We start from the raw sequence: 21,492 nt of genomic DNA on the forward strand, positions 1-21,492 counted from the left end.
ATACAACAAAAATGACCCACTAACAAGAGTAACATCCTCAGGAGCTAATCCATAGTGTTAAATAACTCAATAAAACTTATCAGATGAAGAACTTAACTTTCTTTTGAATCTTAATCCTCCCTAAGATTCAACATGGTATTCCAGTAGTATATCTAATATACTTTAAATTTGGTGTATTAGTTAACTAATACATTTGACATTTGATATATCAATCAACTTATATATTTTATATTTTGGTAAATCGATCAATTGTAAAATTGATATACCAAATTTATCCTTCATTGTACTAAAATTTCAATCAATAAGTGTTCATGCAGTTGCTATTAATTGTGGACTTCATTTGAATCCTCGTTCAATTGCCCGGTTAGTAACCATTATGAATATATATTGATAGACTATTGATACACCAATGTTATATATATACTTGAAATTGAATTTTAAATGGGTGGTTATCTACTATTGATATACTAAAACAAATATATTTTTAAAAAGTAGTGATATAATAATGATTGATACATCAAATGAATTTTGAATTGACTTTGATATATTACTAATACACCAATTTTATACTTAAATTTTAATTTAAAGTGAATGTAATTGATATATCAATGTGTTATACTTGAAATGGATTTAGAATGAGTGTTGATATACTACCGATACACCAATGATATACTTGAATTGAACTTTTAATAACTACTAATATACTTTTGATAAACCACTGTTAAATTTTAAATGAATTTTGAATTAGGACTGATAAACTCTTGGTGCACCAATCTAATACTTAGTGTTGCATTTCAAACAAATGATGATATACTATTGATACACTAATAATATAATTGAAATGCATTTTGAAGAAGTATTGATATAAAATTGAAATACTAATGTTATACAACAATATCGTTGATATATTATTCTTTCTCTCTAACTATGGTATATCAGTCAACTAATATACAAATATGAAGTATACATTATTCAATTGATATACCTACTCAATTTTTCACTGAATACTCACTTTTAAGTTTTAATGTTAATGTCAATTAATCAATTAATTTTAAAACACTTTAAAAATTACAATAAATTAAGTTTTACCTTTTTTTCCCACTATTATTCCTATTATTAATTTTAAAATCTCACTTCATAATTATTTTAAATTAATTAATAGACATTAACGCTAAAAAATGAAAAATTGGTATTTAGTAAAAAAACTGAAGTTAAAAGTGTAAACCTTAAAATTTAAAAACTAAATTAAAACAAAACTCAAATTTTTTTGGTAAATTTATAACATTTTAAAACTTAAGGACTAAAGTAAAATCAAACTCATAACTTCAAGATTAAAAATCTAATATTTTAAAATTTATGGACTTTATGAAAACTAGACAAAAAATTTAGGTCTCCTTTAGAAACCATTTTGTTTTTTAAAATTAAGCTCATGGATACTACTTCCACCTCCAAATTTATTTTTTGTTATTTACTTTTCACCAATGACTTAAAAAGCTAAGCTAAATTTTGAGAACTAAAAAAAATAGCGTTCAAAAAATTATTTTTGAAATTTGACTAAAAATTCAATCATGATACTTAAGAAAGATGCAATTTATTGTAATAAACGTGGATGGAATAAGTTTGATTTTTAAAAATAAAAAAAATAAATAAATACGGAACGAAACCGTATTTTTTCCATTTTATTTTTAACTCTATAAAATTTGAAATGTATGATATGTAGAAAGCAAATGGGCTGGTTAACCAAATCCAAAGGCACGGCAAATGACATGTCGTTTCATAGCTGAGGCTGTAAAAACTTTTGCGGCTAATAAATGAAGCCTTTTCGACACGTAGTCATGTCGACCATAATCCAAAGCAAACGGGTAGGAAAGTGAATGGCGAGAGAAGACCGACATGTCGCATCCAACTTTCTCACCGTCGAATCTTTGGATTAGTTTTCCAATCCCATTCTTTTTCAATCACCATCCCATTATTTACAGAACCGTTCCCCATAGTAATTCCACAAACATAAAGTTTAACATGATTCTTATATATATTTGTTGAAGAAAAAACACAAAAGTAATTTAGGACTCATTAAGTAAATTAATGAATTAAATAATCACACAATTTAGTCATTGAACTTTAATTGCCAATGATTTATTCCATTTTTTTAATTAGGAAAAATTTTGATATTAGTAACAATTTAGTTCTTATCATGAAAAAAGTTTTTGAAATTAAGTATCAAGTTTTATTATGGAATCACTTAGTCTTTTACAGTTTATAAAAAATTGATTTTCAATTAATTTATTGATCTATACATATAAGAAATTTTATTAGATGTTAATAATATTTTTCATAACAAAGACTAAAATATTTATAAATTATAAAGTATAGGAGATAAATTGTCACTTGTTAAAATTCAAGGATTAGATTATTATAAATTTGAAAGTACATGGATTAAATCATTACTTTCATGAAAGTTCAAAGACTAAAAGTGCTTTTAAATTTCAAAAAAAAAGAAGAAAAAAAAACCCTTGAAGTTTACAATTTGTCAGAAAAAAAAAAATCTCCTATGTTCTTACAAAAGTTGCAATTTCACTATTGAACTTTCATAAATATTTAAAAAATATAAATCCTGCCCATGACTTATTGTTTGCTAAGATTATGCTTAAAATAAGCACATTTTTCAGACTTTCGTATAACATTTTAATAATTTCTATTCTAATTATTGATGAAATGTCAAAAGTAAAATTGTAACTTTGAAAAGAATTGAGTATTTTCTTAAACAAAATGCGAAGTGTATATATACAGTAACTAAGCCATTATAAAATAGCAAACTAAGTATTGAGATTATTTCAGTGCAAAACTGGAAAAATCTCAAAGAAGTGATGAAGGCAAAAAGAAAGAGAAGAAAAAGGAAGGTATATAACTACAGAGACCTTTCTGACTATATATGCAAGTTGGAAAGGTTAAAAAGCATGGAAAGGAATGCTGGGAACAGTTCCTTAATATTCTTCTTCCTTTTTCATTTTCCATGCATTGATTGACTTTGAAATTTTTGGATTTTGCTTGTGATGTAGGTAAAGAAGAACACCTGGAACAGACATTCTTTACCTTGCTTAATTATTCACCTTCAGAATTATTGCACTTGCTTTTATATATATATATATATATATATATACCCAAACCTCCCCTTCATTCATTTTCATTATCTTGAAAGAAAAGAACAAACACCCCAAATTTTGTTTTGCAGCCAAACATTGAGATGGGTATTCTTGGAGCTATGGCTAAACATTTAGATGCAATTATTGGGTACTCTCAAAACCCAAATATTTTGTTCTTTATTATGTCTCATTGTTTTTCTCAAACCTTTTCCTTTGATTCAGGCCTGGTGTTATGCTTCTTTTTCCTTTGTAAGTGCACATAACCCATTTGCATCTCTCTTATTTCATGGTTTTCAAGACATGGTTTATAGAAAGTTACACATATGAATATGAACAGATATGCATCAATTAGAGCAATTGAGAGTCCTTCAAGTCTTGATGACCAGCAATGGCTGACTTATTGGGTTATATATTCTCTCATAACCCTCTTTGAACTAACATTTTGGAAGATCTTGGTTTGGTAATAATTCTACACAACACTATTCTTTTAGGCTCTTCTTATTCAAGTTTACATTTTTCAAAGGCTATGGAATTATTGGCATACAGGATTCCACTTTGGGGATATGTTAAGCTGGTGGCTTGTTTGTGGTTGGTTCTACCAATTTTCAATGGGGCAGCTTATATTTATGAGAACATAGTGAGGAAATATGTTAAGATTGGAAGATATGTGAACCCAAACTATCCAGAGAATCAAAAGAAAGTACTTCAGATGATGACTTTGGATTCTAGGAAATCTGTGGAGCGTTACATCGATAGATATGGACCGGATGCTTTTGAAAGAGTAGTTAAAGCTGTAAGCTGTCGCTATTTATATCTCGATATTTTGTTGCCTATTACACGTATAGGTATCTATGATGTTAATTCTGATAAGAGTTGATTTTGTAGGCTGAAAGAGAAGCAAGGAAACACTGAGACGAAATCCTTCTACGATGAAGTCGAAGAATCGTGGATGTTTTAAGGTTTATAAGGCTGGAGAAATGGTTGGGTTGTATTTGTAGTACGAATGTTCTGTACTTTGTGTGTTTATGTATTATGCACAAGAGGGAAAACAATTCAAGGGGGATTTTTTAATTTTTTTATTTACTTTTTGTGTGTGTGGATAATAGCTGTAAAGAAAAAGAGTTTGTAACGAATAATAATGTTCTTCTAAATACCTGGCAATCGATTGAGACAAGTAAATCCAATATTCTGCGTCAAAAAAAGAGAAAAAAACAATATTCTTTTTCTTACAAAGTTAATAATTAGAGCACTATCCTATTTTAATATTAGAGTATGTTTGATAGTTGTATCAGAAATAGAGATTTTGGGGAAAACGACTTGTTTATAGATAATTTATTAAAATTGATTAATCATTTATATGTTGGGTTCTCCACTTCTAAAATTGATTGTCCTAAAATGAAAAGTGAATTTAAATGAATGAGGGCATGGTTATGAGTAATTTTAGAAAGGGTGATTTTAGAGAAAACAATTCAATTATAATTAATAATTATTTATGTTAAAGCATTTAATTAAACATTACTTTAACATTTGATTCCACACTTGTAAAAGAGATTTTAGTTTTTTCTTTTTTCGAGGGAAGAGATTTTAATTTCATTACATGTTTTTATGGTTATTGTTTTTTTTCAAAAGTAATCATAAATCATCGAAATACGAAAATGAAAAACATTACATTTGAGAAGGAAAAAAAGTGGTAAACAAAACAAAAATTAGGAGAGAAATAATGGTAACACAGGAAAGGGCATAAATTAGAAAAGGAATTAAAAAAACCAGAGAAAAAAAGTTAAAGAGAGACAAAAAATTTAGAGATAAAAACAAAATATAGAGAAGAATAAAGCTTTGAGAGAGACAACACTTTGAGAGACAAAACTGTGGGTGATATATAGATATGTATTGGAGACAGAAAAAGGTGAGAAAAATAGATAAACATTTAAGGAGAGAATAAAAGTCAGAAATACAGATTATAAAAACTGAGAGAGGAAAATGTGAGCGCACAAAAAAAGTAAAAATAAATAACGAAGAGATTTTTTAATTTGAAATAATAGTCATTTTAAAAACAATTTTTCTATCCTTCATCTATCAAAAATCACTTGAAAATCACATCATGACCAAAAATCACTTATCAACCATTGACAGACCATCATATTCAAATAACAGAAGTAATTTTCGACATGACAAAGTACCAAATAATTCATTTAGGGAAAAATATGATATGCACAACCCTAAATCACCTTTGTTATAAAGTCATAACATTAAAAAAAAAAAATGCATGCTGCAAACGAATACTTGCTCATTTGCTCGTGGAGTAAGATGATGTGTGCAGCTTGAATTAAGTCCTTTCCATGGTATACAAATGACAACGCGCTTATAAAGACGGAATGGCTTGCATACCATTGATGCATAGAAAATGGATTGCCTGTTAAAATTTCAGTAAGATGAGATACAAAATTTTCCACTTGATGGGAAGCTACCACATTCATTTTTAAGAGAATTTATATATTGGCATGAAACAAAAAAGAACATCCAAACCAGGGAAACAAATCAATTCTACTGGTCTTCATTGTGAAGTTTTAAGCTTTCCCTCTCTAGGGTGCGCAAAGAAACGATCTCCACTCATTCAAAAAGGGAAATTAAAAGTAAAATGACATAGTCAAAATAACAGTGTCTCCTAGATGAATAAGCAGGAAGGTAAAAAAACTTCCATAGGACAAGACAGACAACTCAATTAGAACCTCCTCTGCAAATTTATAATCACTTATCAATTTAAAAAAAAAAAAAAAAAAAAAAAAAAAAAAAAAAACCTTGCAAGTGATCTAAAGCTTGTCCTCAAACTCAGAAAGTGGGGTCATTTGCTCCTTCAATCCCTTCCTCTTGCGGATATCTGCAACTAACTGCGCAGCCTGGGTACCAGATTCCAATGGATCCGACGTCATCGTGTCCCAATGGTCAAACACACATTGTGGGAATGCCTGCCCAGAAGTTGCTGCTCTCAATGTGCTCGAGAACCCAAAGGACTCAATGACAGGGAGATACGCCTTGATGTTGTAAAGTGGGGTACCGGGCCTCTGCATTTCCTCAAAGACGTGTCCACGCTTCTGGTTAAGAACACTGTAGATACCACCAAGAGCTTGCTCTGGAGCCTGAATCTCCACTAGGTACACAGGCTCAAGAAGTCTTGGTTTTGCAGTCAGTTGAGAAGCGTAGATTACCCTCCTAGCAGTCGGAATGACTTGACCGCCTCCTCTGTGGATGGCATCAGCATGAAGCACCACATCACAAACTTCAAAACAGATACCTCTCATGTTTTCTTCGGCCAATGCACCTTCTTTCGACGCCCACTGGAAACCAGCGACGACGGAATCCTTGATTTCATTCAGGTATTGAACTCCCTTACACATATCAACCACCATGTTAGGGCCTGTAGTCTCAGGACCAAAGCACCAAATCTTCTTAGCAAGATCTTTGTCCCAACCAAACTCCTCCGACAAGATTTTAGACCTAACTTTAGGATCATCCCGTGGTCCAATGCGACCATCGTCAATAGCCTCTGCCAATCCATCCTCCATGGGCCGTGCTTCCATGTACAGACGATTGTGTTTGTTGGGGGATTTACTCATCACTGTACGGCATGACCTCTCAAGAACAGTTTCACGGAAAGAGACAACAGGGTCAGATTTTATGATCTCAGCTCCACCCATGAAGTCCTCTTGCAAATCCTTCAGACATATCTCAAGGTGTAGTTCTCCAGCACCAGCGACAATGTGCTCACCAGATTCCTCCATGGTACACACAACCATAGGATCTGACTTCGCCAGACGTTTAAGTCCTTCCACAAGCTTGGGAAGATCAGATGCCACCTTGCACTGAACAGCCACTCGCACCACAGGAGATACAGAAAATTTCATGGCTCGAATTGGATGAGCATCGACTTCCTTCTCATTTGTTAGAGTAGCATTCTTTGTGATAAATTGATCCAACCCAACCATGGCAACAGTGTTACCACAAGGCACATCCTCCACTGTTTCTTGCTTCTTTCCCATCCAAATGACAGTTCTCTGGACACTCTTCACATACAAGTCTTTCTTCTCTCCAGGAACATAGTTTGGGCCCATGATTCTAACTTTCAAACCAGTTGAAACTTTCCCAGAGAAGACACGTCCAAAGGCGAAGAACCTGCCCTTGTCAGATGCAGGAATCATCTTCGATACATAAAGCATAAGAGGTCCTTCAGGGTCACAATTTCTAATGGCACTTGCGTAAGCATCATCTAGTGGACCCTCGTACAAATTCTCAACACGGTATTTTTGAGCCTTGGCGGGAGATGGAAGATGAAAGATCATCATTTCCAAAAGAGCAGAACTTGCTGGGAGCCATGTTTGCATGACCCGCTTCATCAACGCTTTGCCCATCAGATCCTTCTCATCAGACTTCATGACAACACCAAGCTTCTGCAACATGGGCCATAGCTTATCCTTCTGATCGTTCATGCAAGTTGCAATGATCTGCTTGATAGGTTCGTAGCAGAACTGGACAAACCCACGCTTGCATGTTGCAGAACCAGTGTTCTTGCTGGTCCACTTCTTGGTTGCAGGATCAAAGAAGTTCTCACCCCAAAGTCTCTCCATCATCTTCGCCTCATCTACTCCAAACTTGGAGGCGTACATCTTGGCAAAGTTAGTCAGGGTAAATGCCCAACCGTGCAAACCAGCAGAGAAAGCAACTGTTCCTTTCTCCGGGTACACTTGAACATCACCAAGAAGTGGATCCTCATATGTGGCCATAATCACATTGGCATTCTCTATGACCCTCTGGAATGTTTGATAAGCCTCTTCTCCATCCACTTGAAGTTCAAGGAAGCACCTATCCATCTTGTTAACAGTCAACACAGGTCTAATCCTCTCTCCCAAAGCTTGACGGAGCACAGTCTCTGTTTGGACACAAACACCTTCGATGCAATCCACCACAACAAGGGCACCATCAGTAATACGCAAAGCAGCTGTAACCTCAGATGAGAAGTCAACGTGCCCAGGTGAATCAATAAGATTGATGAGATACTCATTTCCCTGTCTCTCTCCCTTGTAACTTTTCAAGGATTCATCAGACATCTCATAGTAGAGGGAGATTCCAGTAGATTTAATGGTGATACCACGCTCTGCCTCATCTTGGCGAGTGTCTGTCATTCGTACATCACCGGCAACTTCTTGTGCAATGATACCCGCAGCAGCCACAAGAGAATCTGTAAGAGTCGACTTTCCTGAAATGCAAGGAAAAAGGGGGTGATAAAATAAAGGTTAAAAAAATGTACAGTTACAATTTATAATTAGTTTGTAATAGACATAGAACCTTCTTTTTACTGTCAATACTCATCATTTTGACCAATGAGAAAATAGAAGTCCATGCAATTGTTTTTTGTTCGGAAACATGGTATGACATTACAAAAGAAGAGAAGAAAGCCAAGCCAAGAGGAAGTCACCCAAAAAAAATAGCATACTCCTCTTGATTTCATAGAGATCAGTGAGTATATAAAGCCGAAAATGGGATATTAAAATTAACGCCATGAGAGAACACCAAACATATGGTCATAAATTAGTCTGCATGAGTTTCCTGATCGTTAAATATCCTACTGTTTCTTTCCAAAAAGGTGCCAATAGATCAGCAAAAAAACTAGTTCTAATAGGCCTGCGTCCACAAGAAGCATCACTAAGCTAACAAAAATTTGGTGCGTAAGTGGACTTGAGTTGATGCGCGTCTTTATAATTAATGTCCAGCAGAAAGATCTATTTTGTTCTAACATTTAATAACCTCACAAAGTAGTTAAATTTAAATATTTACCATGATCGACGTGAGCAATAACAGACATATTACGAATGTTATGCTTGAAGTCCATGATCCTTCGAAGCTCCTCGGCTGTAAACTTCACCTGAACACAGAAATAATTAATAAAGATTATTATTAAAGTGAACAAGTACTTTGCAGATCGCAAAATTAACATCGTCAAGAGAAGAGCATACTGACCATCTTGACAAGTCTTCAAACTTCCCGATATCCAAGAATTAGAGATTATCAACTGCCCAAAAAAAAAAATATATATATATATATATACTATTGTTAAACGATCAAATAATCAGATCAAACAGTAATTATGCATCAGCCTAAATCTCATTTCTACACATCTAAAGATAATCATAACCTGAACGAAACTACTCTAATTACGCATCTTAACGATTCATTAAATTATTCAATCCATTGAATACTAGCAACAACCAGAACAGATCTCGGACAAATTCATCGAATATAAACGTCTAAGAAAACAGATCTCATACGCACCAAACCTAAATGAATGCGCGAGTGAATGAAAACAGACACAATAGCAGGGAAATTCAGCAGAGAGAGAGAGAGAGCTTACGGGAAAGGAAGAACCTGAGAGACGATGAAGGGAGAACAAAGGAAGAGAGTGTCCGTTGAGCCTCCACAAAAGAGTAGTACAAGAAGCGAAACAGAGTGCGGGAGAGAAGGATTAAGAGGTGGTGGGAAGTGATAGTGACGCCGAATATGCGGTATCAATGAAGCATTTCCTTTTGCGCCACCTAGGGTTTGTGATTGGGCTGGCCCAAGTCAACTAATTCAAATATTGTAAGAATAATCTCTTTGAGATGTTTTTTTGGCACATATGACCTATTTGTCTTACTTTTGAATTTTAATCAAAATCACTAAAATATTGGGTGAGTTGATGTCTTTTAGGAAATATGATCCAAACATTAAACTTCAATTAGAGTGGTTATAGTTTAGATTGAAAGAGAACCACTCAAAGGGAGTAAAAGCTCTCAATTGCATTATTAATTGTGAAATCTTGAGATTACAAATGGAGGTTCATCTTCTTAAATATACACCCAATGAGAAAAAGTAGAAGAAAAAGGAAAAATTAGAATAATATTGTAATTTTTAAAACTATTTATAAAGATGTTGTTTCAAAACTATTTATAAAAATATTGTACTTTTTTTTTTTAATAATTTAGGTTGTCGTGTTTGGAGGTCAAGTCTTCAAAATTTGACAAACCTAAGTCGAGTTTTGAAGACTCGACCTTAATTTTTATTTTAATATTTCATTTTCCATTATGTTATTTTAATATTTCAACTCCCTTTTTTATTTTATTATTTAGTATATTTTACTTTACATTTCATTTTATTATTTTTTAAACCATCTTCTTAACTTAACTCTAAAAAGAACAAATTAAAAAAAATAATATCTTATAAAAATAATAAAGTGTAAATTAAAATATCTCATTTATATAAAAAATAATTACAAAAATCAATGTGTCCCACAAGGCGGACGTCGTCGATTCGAGCTGGTTGTCGTCATCGACTTCGAACTTGAGATTGCTCTGGTTCTTCTTGATGTTGCTCTAGTACCTCTATAGGCGCTTCATAATATAAATATTCATTATGCTCTCCACGACCAACCATGTCCATGCATATGAAGACGATGGACCAGCCTCTGAGTCATAATGTCCTAAACCAAATGTTGGCATCATCATCATCGGACTAACATAATCAATTTGGCTCTGCGTTTACATCATAGGGGCTCTTCCATATTGTGAACAACCTCATCGAACTCATCTTCTTCTTCTCAAACATGTCCTCTACGTCTAGGAGCTGGTAGAGGAACAATAGGTATATCATACATATAATGTATCTCCTTCATATAGCTCTGGTTGTCACTGCATATGGCAAAAACTTGGTTCGGATCATTTACAAGATCACGGAGTCTACTGTTGTTTGATCTCTGTAAATTATAAAACAATTAGATAATATTTAAAATAAATTTAAATTAAAAATAATTAGATAATATTCATTTATTTACCACATGACCCACAGTTGCTCCCGGACGAGTAACATAGAGCCTTGTGATATTATTATACCAATTAATGTAGTCTTGAGTGACATCCCTGTCAAATTGTTCAATAGAAACCTCCACTGCAATAAACCTTGCACGATAGTGTCATCGCACTACCAAATGTGTAACTTTTTCGGACCAATCTCCAGTTCTTAAGTCAATATCATACAGTAAGGGTTCAGTATTACAAGACAATGAGACATCCTGCTGAAAATTGAATTGTCTCATCACCCTGTCAGAAAAATGTCACTCACCAATGTGAAAACATATGAGAAAACTTATCGTCCGCCATATGTTTTGACCATTCGTACAGAAATTGGGCAAAATGTGCATAATAAGTTTATAGGGCTCCAAAATAATCTAAAACATAAAATATTATATTAGAGAATATTAAAGACAAATACAATAAAAATGTGTATAAAATAATCAATTTGGTTCAGTATTAATGTATCTGATCAAGTTGAAGCAAATCAAACATGTATTTGTACTAGCTGACTACATGTGTGGTTGTCCTAGTCACATAAAATTTGTCTCTCCACCTAATTTTTTAAATTGATAATTTAGATTCTGAATTAACTAGATCAGTCATATGAAAATTAAATTGAATTAAAATAACATACCGAGAACCGTAGGCTCGTCCAGCTAACTGAGCGTCATTTACATGTTGTAACTATGAAGCCATGGTTGGAAATTGCTCCCAAGCCTATAGTTGCAAAAGTATGAGAGGCCCAGCTATCTCACGAACTTCAGGTTTTGTTGCTTTGCACAGTTGTCTATACAACCATGTCAAACATGCTCCACCCCACGAACACGAGTGAGTAGGATATCATTTGGAATTGGGCGACTAGTAATTTCTTTACATTTGTCAGAAAACCTACGTCATTCCCAATGAGTAGGATATCATCCACATCACGAGGAAAGCTACTGAGCTGTTGATGACTTTCTTGTAAATACAAGACTCATCAACATTTTGATCAAAGCCATAAGATTTGATCGCAACATCAAATGTTATATTCCAAGATCGAGATGCTTGTTTCAGTCCATAAATGGACCGATTAAGTTTACAAAACTTTTGCTCTTGATCTTGTTCGATGAATCCTTCTGGTTGGTTCATGTAGATGGCCTCTTCAAGATTATCATTCAAAAAGGTAGTCTTGACATCCATTTTTTATATTTCATAGTCATAATATGTAGCTATGGACAAGAGAATCCTAATAGACTTTAACATGACAACAGTGAGAAAGTTTCTTCACAGTCCACTCCCTCAACCTGGTTATAACCCTTTGCCACAAGTCTAGCTTTAAAGGTCTGTACCTTTCCATCTACACCTCTTTTCCTCTTGTAGATCCATTTACAATCTATAGATTTTACCCCACCAGGTTGATCTACAAGCTCCCAGACAGAATTCAAGTACGTGGACTCAATTTCTTGATTCATGGCTTTAATCCATTCATCCTTGTCAATATCTTCCATTGCTTGTTTATAAAAAAATGAATCCTCAACTCCATCATTATTTATGATGTTTTGGGCTTCTGTTAAACCCATGTAGCGTACAGATGGGTTCATAAACCTCCCACTACGTCGAGGCAATCTCAACTTTTTAGATGGATGACTAGATGAACTGACATCAACAACTCTTGTTGATGTAACGGCCCTTTCAACAACTCTTGTTGAAGTCTCAATAGATTCATTAGAAATTTCACTTAAAACAATTTTTCTTCCTGGTTTATGATCCCTCATGTGGTCTTCTTCCAAGAAGGTAGCATTTGTTGATACAAACACTTTATTTTCACTTGGATCATATAAGTATCCACCTCTCGTTTCCTTAGAGTAGCCTACAAATAGGCATACTTTTGAACTAGGTTCCAACTTTTTGGCATTTGCCATTAACACATGGGTTGGACATCTCAAAATTCTAAAGTGGCTAAACTACCTTTACGACCTCTTCATAACTCAAAAGGTAATCAGAAACACTCTTTGAGGGAATGTTGTTCAAAATATAAGTTGCAATCTCTATTGCATATCCCCAAAACAAGTCAGGAAGATGCGTATAGCTCATTATAAACCGAAACATGTCCAATAGGATTGTGTTTCTCCTTTCTGATACACCATTTTGAGGTGTACCTGGGGTTGAGATTTGGGATGCGATTCCATGTTCTATCATATAGTTTTGGAATCTTAAGTCCATATACTCTTCACCACGATCAGATCATAGTGTTTTTATCTTTTTACCTAACAAGTTTTCAACTTCAGTCTTGTGCTCCTTGAACTTTTCAAGAGCTTCAAACTTATATTGCATTAGGTATAGATACCCATATCTTGAATAATCATCTATGAAAGAGATGAAATATTCATGCCCTCCTCGTGCTTTTATATTCATTGGACCATAGAGGTTTGAATGTATAAGCTCTAAGGTTTTTTTGGCTCTATAACCTTTTCTAGTAAAAGGTCGTTTGGTCATTTTGCCTTCAAGGCATGACTCACATACTGGCAAAGAGCTTTCTTCTAAACCATTTAGAAGTCCACTTTTCACCAACCTGTCAATCCTATTGAGATTAATGTGATCTAATCTTAGATGCCAAAGATGAGCATTTTCTTTAGGAGAATTTCACGGTCTTTTTACAGTTGTTGTTTTGAACATTTTAGTATTAAGCATGGCTTTTATGACTAACGGTCTTAGTACATATAAGTTATTTTTCATTGAACCAAAACTTAACTCCATTCCATTCTTAAAAATAAACACTTTATTCTCAGAGAAGGATATGGAATATTTTTGTTCAATTAGACAAGAAATAGAAATTTGGTTCCTCTTCATATGAGGAACTACATATACATCATCTAATAACATATATCGTTTCTTATCCAAAAATAACTTAAGTTTACCTATAGCAACAGCTGAAACAGCCTCACAAGTACCAACTTTAAGAGTCAGCTTTCTAGCTTCCAATTGTTTCCAAGAATTGAATCTTTGATGGGAAGAATACACGTGGTTAGTAGCTCCTGAATCAACTATCCAGGCAGAATCATCATTCTCTACTAAGCATGTCTCCAAGAAAAATAAATCAAATTTATTTTCTTTGGAATTCTTCCTTTTTTGGTAGTGGGATCATCTCCACAACCCAAGTCATAAACTCCAAGTTTCATTTCAGAGAACAATCTTCGTCGATGAACTTCATCAGAGTTGGCAACAATTGCTTTCTCTATTAGTTCATGGACATTCAATATGGACTGAAGATTATCTTGGGAACTGATGCTACTGGTTTCATTGTTGCATGGATTGTGAGAACTTTCGTTTAAACAATTCTTGCATTGATTGCATGATCTTATGTGCAATGATCATGTTCTCAAACTTTTTTGCCAACGTATCAGGTATGCTTGCCAAAATGTTAACTCGAGCATTAGAATTGGCCTTCGTCCACACCTCATATGCATCAAGAAAATTTCATGGTGCATTAAGGGTTGGGACTTGAGGACAATCCTCGGTCATGAAAATTTCGAGGTCATTTACCACGAAAAAGTTTTAATGAATTCTTTCCACGTCATATAATTGAAATCATTCAAACTAGAAAATGCAACTAACGGAAAAACGCTATTTGATATATTTGCTTAAAATAAACACATTGATCTACATTAGATTTTAGCATAACTCTTAAAAAATCAAATCAGTTTTAGCAAAATCTAAATGAACCCCAATTACATCTAATTTCGCAATGACGTTTCAGTGATTTAGAACAAAAGCCATCGAAGGGTAGTCAGTTGTCCCTTCACTGAATTGAGACATTCTCAACCAATTATTAGACCAGAATAACTCTTATTCCTATAACAACCAGTCATCATTTATTTGGTCAAGAAATCATTAACTTGCTTTATAATTTCCCGTAAGTGTGACCCTCCATTTTAGACCCTAAAGTTCTGTCCCAATGAGCCAATCAAAGAAAAAAACTGATTGGGGCAAAAACTAAAGCGATCCTATCCATTTCTGGAGTTTTCCTTAATATTGACCTACTGCACAAATCATCCAAAAGGGGACGCTCTCAGGGTGCCTCGAGGCCGTGCAAGAAGGTCTCACGGTGCAAACCAATGAAAGAGACCGTAGGACATGTTGACACACATCCCTCTCCCACTTACTATAAATACTCTCTCCATTCACCTTGATATTGACCCATGCAAACACCATCTGAAGAGGGACGCTCCCAGGGCGCCTCAAGGCCAAGCATGAGTCTCACGGTGTGAATATTAAGGGAGAAACATGGGTGACAAGAAAATGATGTATCATATACATTTTTTCCTCCCACTGAATATTTTAACAACGTAGAATTTAATTTACTTAGGAAAAATACGGCTAATTATTTTTACTAAGTGATTGTTTAAGTTTTCCCAAAAGTAACACTTACTTTGGAAAGTTAAACAATTTTGATTAATATTTGTTAAACACTTTAACAAATGTTAATCAACAATTGCATGCTTGCAGCACATCTATCTAATTCACTTTTCCAAGTAGGTTCCCAGGTAGAGGTGCGACATTTCCGTCATCTTAAGTACCCCAACCTAACTAGAACCCGCCTTAGATAAAAGGTCTCTTATAGATATGTTTGCTACAAATTTAAACTTTTATTGAAATCAATTTAATCCTATTAAATCGATTAAAAAAGATGAATCAAATTTATAATCTCATTAGAAATTTGTGAACTTAGGTCTATCTCAATCATATTTTAAAAAATGATTAGAACATAAGGTTTGCATGCAACTCTTAATTATTGATTTTTAATTATAATTTCATCTAGTTATCGCGATTATAAATAAATGAAACAATTAAAACATCCATTGCATGCTTGACATACTTTAGTTAATCATAACATTTATAAATTAACCTAAGGTAACGTTATGCTTCATGTAATCTCCATTCATTACTAATATATATAACAATTATATAACTAGGTAATGAATCATACTATAGCATATTTTCCATACATACATTCAACCATATATTATAACAATTATGATATAAATGATGCATGGAAATGCTATAATGCATGCATACATATATCATAACATTTATACTATACGATGCATGGGCATGCTTTATAATTTAAATCATGCACATACATATATTAAACACTTATAATATAAAATAATGCATGAATATAAATGCATAACCTATGGTGGGTTATAAAACTATATGACATACAACATGACATATAATATAGAACACACATCATATGCATATTTAAAATAAACAGTTAATGCACCGGGATAGGACACCTTAAAGGAAAGTTAAAAGGCTAACTATTACAGCATAAGAGTCATCCGATTCGAAATAAGTGAACTAGATCTTGAACCACTTAAATAGAACCTCCCTTCAACAAACTCTCTGTAGTGATCGTGTAGCAAATTTTTTGTGTGATCTTGTAGCAAATGCTACACGATCGTGTAGCAAAATCTACACGATCTTTTAGCAAATGTTACACGATCGTTTAGCAAAATCTATACGATCGTTTAGCAAATGCTACACGATTGTGTAGCCGTAGATACATGATATTGTAGAACTGCTTCATTTTCTTTATCGAAGCAGCACTTTGAATTCGTCTTTGAAGCTTCCTGAGAACAGCACAAGTTACACAAACAATGAATACAAACTCTATAGAAAAAAATTACGCCCAAAACAGAGGCCTTTACAAACCAAATTTGTAAATGAAATAAAGCCTTAAAACTAAGTATCCTATCCCAAAACATCCATAAAAAAACCACATTCATATTGAAACCATTCATCGCATGAACTTTAAATAGAATGCAGTAAAACCCACCAACACTGTAAAAATGATTCAATAATAGAATGGAATTTGAGATAAAAAAAAAAAAAAAAACTAGCAACCTAGCTCAGGTACCAATTGAAGGAATTCTTCGAGGAGAGAACCTTGAGCAGAAGCAAGATCGTCTCAAATCCATTTTTCATTGAATGTAAGTTGTACAGTAAATCAAAGAAGTGCATTTACATAAATTATAGCATGCATTAATAAAATAAAACTTAGGGTTTCAGAAACCCTTACCTTTTAAGACTATTCTTCAAGAATCCCTCGAACAAGTCATGAATGGATCTCCTTCTCCAAAAGGGACACCACCAAATAGAGCCTCCTGTATTCTCCTTAGGGATTGAAAATGGCAGGAGGTGTAGGCTCTGCCATAGGATTTTGGAAAAGGGAAAGAGATGGAGAGGAGGAGAGGGAGGAGAAGAACTTTTTTTCTCTTTTCATTTTTTCTAGAGAGAACTATTCTCTCAGTGTTTTATGGAGGAAGATGAATCGGCATCATCCCTTTTTCTGAACCCACTCATCACGTATTTGACTGAGAGAAATTAGGGGGAGGGAGTTGTAACTCCCTCCCTTAATTAATATTAACTTAATAAAATTAAACTAATAATAATTATACATATAATAACAACCTTATTATATATATAAACTATATGTTATATCCCATATAACACATAATCTATAGTTATATATTGTATCAAATATAATATAACCTATAGATGTATTTTCTCTCAACCATACATGGCATTTAATATAAATCACATTTGTAGTAAACTCACTTGTATGAATCTCATTCATATAATTGATATTTGGATCATATTCAAATATTTAATTCCTCTCAACTTATTTATGGTATTAAATATAAATCATATTTATATTAAACTTAATTACATGAATCTTATTCATATAATTAGTATTTGAATCATATTCGAATTCCTCTCATATTACCTTATATTATAATGTATCAAATACATTATATTAATTATATCACATATATAATTAATTTAATTAATTATATAATATATAATTAATTCTCTCAATTAATTTGTACATTTCAAATTAATCCAAAAATAATTTTCAATAAATCCCTGTTGAGCTACAGAGGGGACCTTATGGATCTGTAGATTGAAGCCCAACGGTACTTGGATAATTAATTAAACTATTTAATTAAATTACCCAATATTCGTTAATTGTTGGTCATTCCATTAAAGACCTACAACTGCACTATTTGCACTACAGATGAATTTCTGTATCCATTGGATATAACCAATCAACAGTGCGATGACCTTCACAAATTGCTCACAATTGGACCAAAATTACCGTTTTGCCCCTGTAGTTACATCTGACTTCTTAAGTACCACTGGTCTCTCTAATGAACAATAAGTCATAGTCCAATTATGACCAAGTCTCTCTCGGGCCAAGAGAGGGTGTGGCCACTATGTTCAAACCCCGGAATCAGCCCTTAAGGGAGCAATTTATCTACTTGCCCCTGCATTGGGGAATGGGTGAATTTCGTTTCATGTAGATGTGTTTCCAGCTCCCCAGTTAGAAGAATCCACAATATGGCAAACTCTTGAAATAGTGAAAGCTAACTTGAGTAAAGCTCAAGACAAGAAACACACAATCGAGGCAAATTTAGCTCTTAGACAAAATAGAACACGAGTAGAGGCTATCAATGTCGTACCTAATTAATGCGTCTAAATAATCAAGTGAAATGAAATTTTATGGAAAAAAGAATTACAATTAAAAAATGAAATAAATATAGAGTGGTATAAAAAAGATAGAAAATCACTAGAACAAAGTTGAGTAGAAAAACTTATTAGATACCATTGCTTCTGTGATTAGGCTTATTGAGTTGGCAATCTGGCCACTCTTACCCATACAAATCAAAAGATCGCCTTCATAAGCAGGAGTTCACAACTCATTCAGGATTCAGGTCATGTCACCTATGGTCATCCTAGTGAAATGTAAGTCTTTATTATTAGCGGCATTATATAAAGAGACTAATCATTTTGTGGTCTGGTCTTATATAAATTCTTTGTATAGGATACCCCCACTCACATGTCTCTACTGTTGGGGTTGATGCCCTAAAGTCTCGTGTCTTGTAGTTTGTAAACAGTATATACGAACACCTGTGATTGTTAATATATGATATTTACTTCACATCTTGTTGTTTTGCTTGGTTATTTGTTTTATTTGCTTTACCACAAACCAATAAACATAAAATCTCTGGTTATCTATATGTGACTCAAACATATATGTGGTGACATACAAGTGGATCATGTCTTGAGTGATAACCAAAATGGTCTGTAGTAAATGGGTAAAGGAGGGAAACCTTATCCTAGTAACGCTACGAACGCGGCCCGCTATGTGGAATGGTCACAAGTGTTGTGACTTGTCACAGATGGTCTGATCTTGATCATTCGTGTTGGGGACATGCGAGCGAGAGCGTCCTATACAAAGAGTTTGTATAAGACCTAACCACGAAGTGTTAATGTCTCGTTATATAACACCGTTCATGACAGAGACTTCACTTCACTAGGATGACCATAGGTAACATAACCTCAATCCTGAGTGAGTTGGGAACTCCTGCCATTGAGGGCGGTCCTTTGATTTGTATGGGTGCGAGTGGCCAGGTCACCGATTCAAACCTATCATTTTGGGGATTCGTCTGATTTGGGAGCTGGGAACTCAGCTACACAAGATGGAATTCATTCCTTCCCTGAGGCAGGGGTAAGTAGATAGATGGCTCCCTTAAGGGTTGATTTCGAGGCTTGAACGATGTGGCGCCACACACCTTCTCTTGGCCCAAGAGGTGTTCATACATAGTTGAACTATGTTATATTGTTCACTAGAGGAATCAGTGGTACTTAAGGAGTGAGATGTAACTACATGGGCAAAATGGTAAATTGACCCAACTATACTTACGAGCATCTGTGAAGGGTCATCGTACTCATGATTGGTTATATCCAATGGACACAGAAATATATCCGTGGTAAGAAGAGTTTAGTTGTTGGTCTTTAATGGAATCACTGACAGTTAACGAATGGTGGATCTCGTGGCTAAAGAGTTTGGTCAACTATTTACATACCGTTGGAGCTTCGAGCCACGGTCCATTAGGTCACCTGGGTAGCTTGGATAAAGTTGAGTACCAGTGTTTGGGTTAATTTAAAATGTTCAAATTGACGAGAGGAAGTTCAATTATATATGATATAATTGGATTGATTAATTATATATGATATAATTGGTTAAATATATGAGATACATTATTTTGGAGGAAAGTAGATATAAATATGATTTATATCAAGTAGAGGAGAAAATACTATAGCAGATATATGATATCAAACTATAGGATATAAATATAATATGATTATATTTATTAATTAAATTAATTGATTAATTATTTGATAATTAACCGATTGATCCACGTTCGGACGTGAGAAGTGGGGCTGCGAAGTTTATGGTAACCGACAGATCAAAACAATGAAAATCGTTTTCATTTCATAAAAATCGTGCATTCATATTCGCCCACACCCAAAAGAATCCGTGAAAGCGATCGCGAGAGCCTATACGATAGAAGCTCGTTCGTCTAAACGATCATACCTCACGAGTTCTCTAAACGATCGTATATATCTTTCTTAAATGATTGTTCAGTTTTTCTTACACGATCATGTAGCTTTACTATACGATAAGCATTTCCGCTATACGATAACAGAGTTTCTTCTCCCACTTGCTTATCGTCTACACGACATCTTCTCCTTCGTCCTCTACCAAACTCACCAGAGCCTACTCTTTGGATTTTTGATGCCGAGGATACCCGGGTTTCTCTTGTGGTGGTGTTATCCTCGCTGCATTGTTTGCATACGTTCGGATCGTGATGTTGCAGTTGACATACTCGCCGGGTGCCGGTAGATCGGTGGGAGGTTTTCCGCTGCTAAGGGTTCAGACATACGAAGATAGTCTTCATTTGGTATGAACCTTTTTCCTTGTGTTTTATTGTATTCTGAGCATGCCGATATGAGTTTTATATGCATAACTGTATCTATGGAATGTATGTCGTTTGTGTTTCGATCACTGTGAAATAGGAGCGATCTAAACCCGCTCATGGAATTCTCAATATGAGATCCTTCAATTGGTATCAGAACCAGGTTTCTAATACTCCGATTTCATCTGTGCAATGAAATAACATATACATTCATGGTGGGTGCATTTCTACACTGTTTTAAATGTAATTCTGCTGTAGATGTGCCGAATTAATGGATGGTTTTGGGATGAATTTCCTTGGTTTGTTTAATTCCTTTTACATTTTGCAGTTGTTTGTAAAGGCCCATGCGTTTTTGGGCATAAATAATCGTAATCGAGTATGTATTCAAAATGTTTGGAGTCTTGAGTCGTTCGTCGAAGTTCTGGGCAAAGGTTGTGGCTATTCTAGGAAGGTGATGATCTAGGGTTGATCGCATCGTGCAGAAGAGGTTCTATGCGATCGCTGTCCATCGCATCGTGAATATGAAGAACTATGCGATCGCGCTTGAATGCATCGGTTGAACGATGGGGTATACGATCAAGAGTTGGTCGTATCGAGCTGACGATCGGGCACACGATCGTCGAGTATTGTTTAATGCACGTGCAAGCTAGACGATCGTTTAGGTTA

At 34.2% G+C, this 21,492-nt stretch overlaps 2 protein-coding genes across 3 annotated transcripts; one reads left to right on the plus strand and one right to left on the minus strand.

Moving 5' to 3' along the window:
• The first annotated feature begins 3,071 nt into the window (after positions 1-3,071).
• HVA22F (HVA22-like protein F) lies at positions 3,072-4,294 on the plus strand. The gene is made up of 5 exons (XM_039046171.2): positions 3,072-3,291; positions 3,366-3,392; positions 3,481-3,603; positions 3,690-3,936; positions 4,029-4,294. The coding sequence occupies exons 1-5, from the start codon at positions 3,245-3,247 to the stop codon at positions 4,053-4,055; spliced, it is 471 nt and encodes a 156-aa protein (XP_038902099.1). The 5' UTR covers positions 3,072-3,244; the 3' UTR covers positions 4,056-4,294.
• A 1,379-nt stretch (positions 4,295-5,673) lies between these two features.
• Positions 5,674-9,720, minus strand: LOC120087821 (elongation factor 2). 2 transcript variants are annotated; one of them, XM_039044735.2, is made up of 4 exons: positions 9,547-9,720; positions 9,156-9,207; positions 8,973-9,060; positions 5,674-8,394 (listed from the first exon to the last, which is right to left on the minus strand). In XM_039044735.2, exons 2-4 carry the CDS (start codon positions 9,156-9,158, stop codon positions 5,954-5,956), a joined length of 2,532 nt encoding a protein of 843 aa, XP_038900663.2. In that variant the 5' UTR covers positions 9,159-9,207; positions 9,547-9,720; the 3' UTR covers positions 5,674-5,953. The 2 variants fall into 2 exon arrangements, with proteins under 2 accessions (XP_038900663.2, XP_090162024.1); XM_090305898.1 differs by having other exon boundaries at positions 9,561-9,680.
• Between the last annotated feature and the right edge of the window lie 11,772 nt (positions 9,721-21,492).

This window comes from Benincasa hispida, chromosome 10, assembly GCF_027475165.1.
Source record: "Benincasa hispida cultivar pf3 chromosome 10, pf3_genome.v1.1, whole genome shotgun sequence".
In the NCBI taxonomy this organism is placed as follows: domain Eukaryota; kingdom Viridiplantae; phylum Streptophyta; class Magnoliopsida; order Cucurbitales; family Cucurbitaceae; genus Benincasa; species Benincasa hispida.

Coding starts and splice junctions, on each gene's coding strand:
- HVA22F (XM_039046171.2), top strand. CDS start 3,245: ATGGGTATTCTTGGAGCTATGGCTAAACATTTAGATGCAATTATTGG. Junction 3,604..3,689: donor TTTTGGAAGATCTTGGTTTG/GTAATAATTCTA, acceptor ATTGGCATACAG/GATTCCACTTTGGGGATATG. Junction 3,937..4,028: donor TTGAAAGAGTAGTTAAAGCT/GTAAGCTGTCGC, acceptor TTGATTTTGTAG/GCTGAAAGAGAAGCAAGGAA.
- LOC120087821 (XM_039044735.2), bottom strand. Junction 8,395..8,972: donor TATTGCTCACGTCGATCATG/GTAAATATTTAA, acceptor CTTGCATTTCAG/GAAAGTCGACTCTTACAGAT.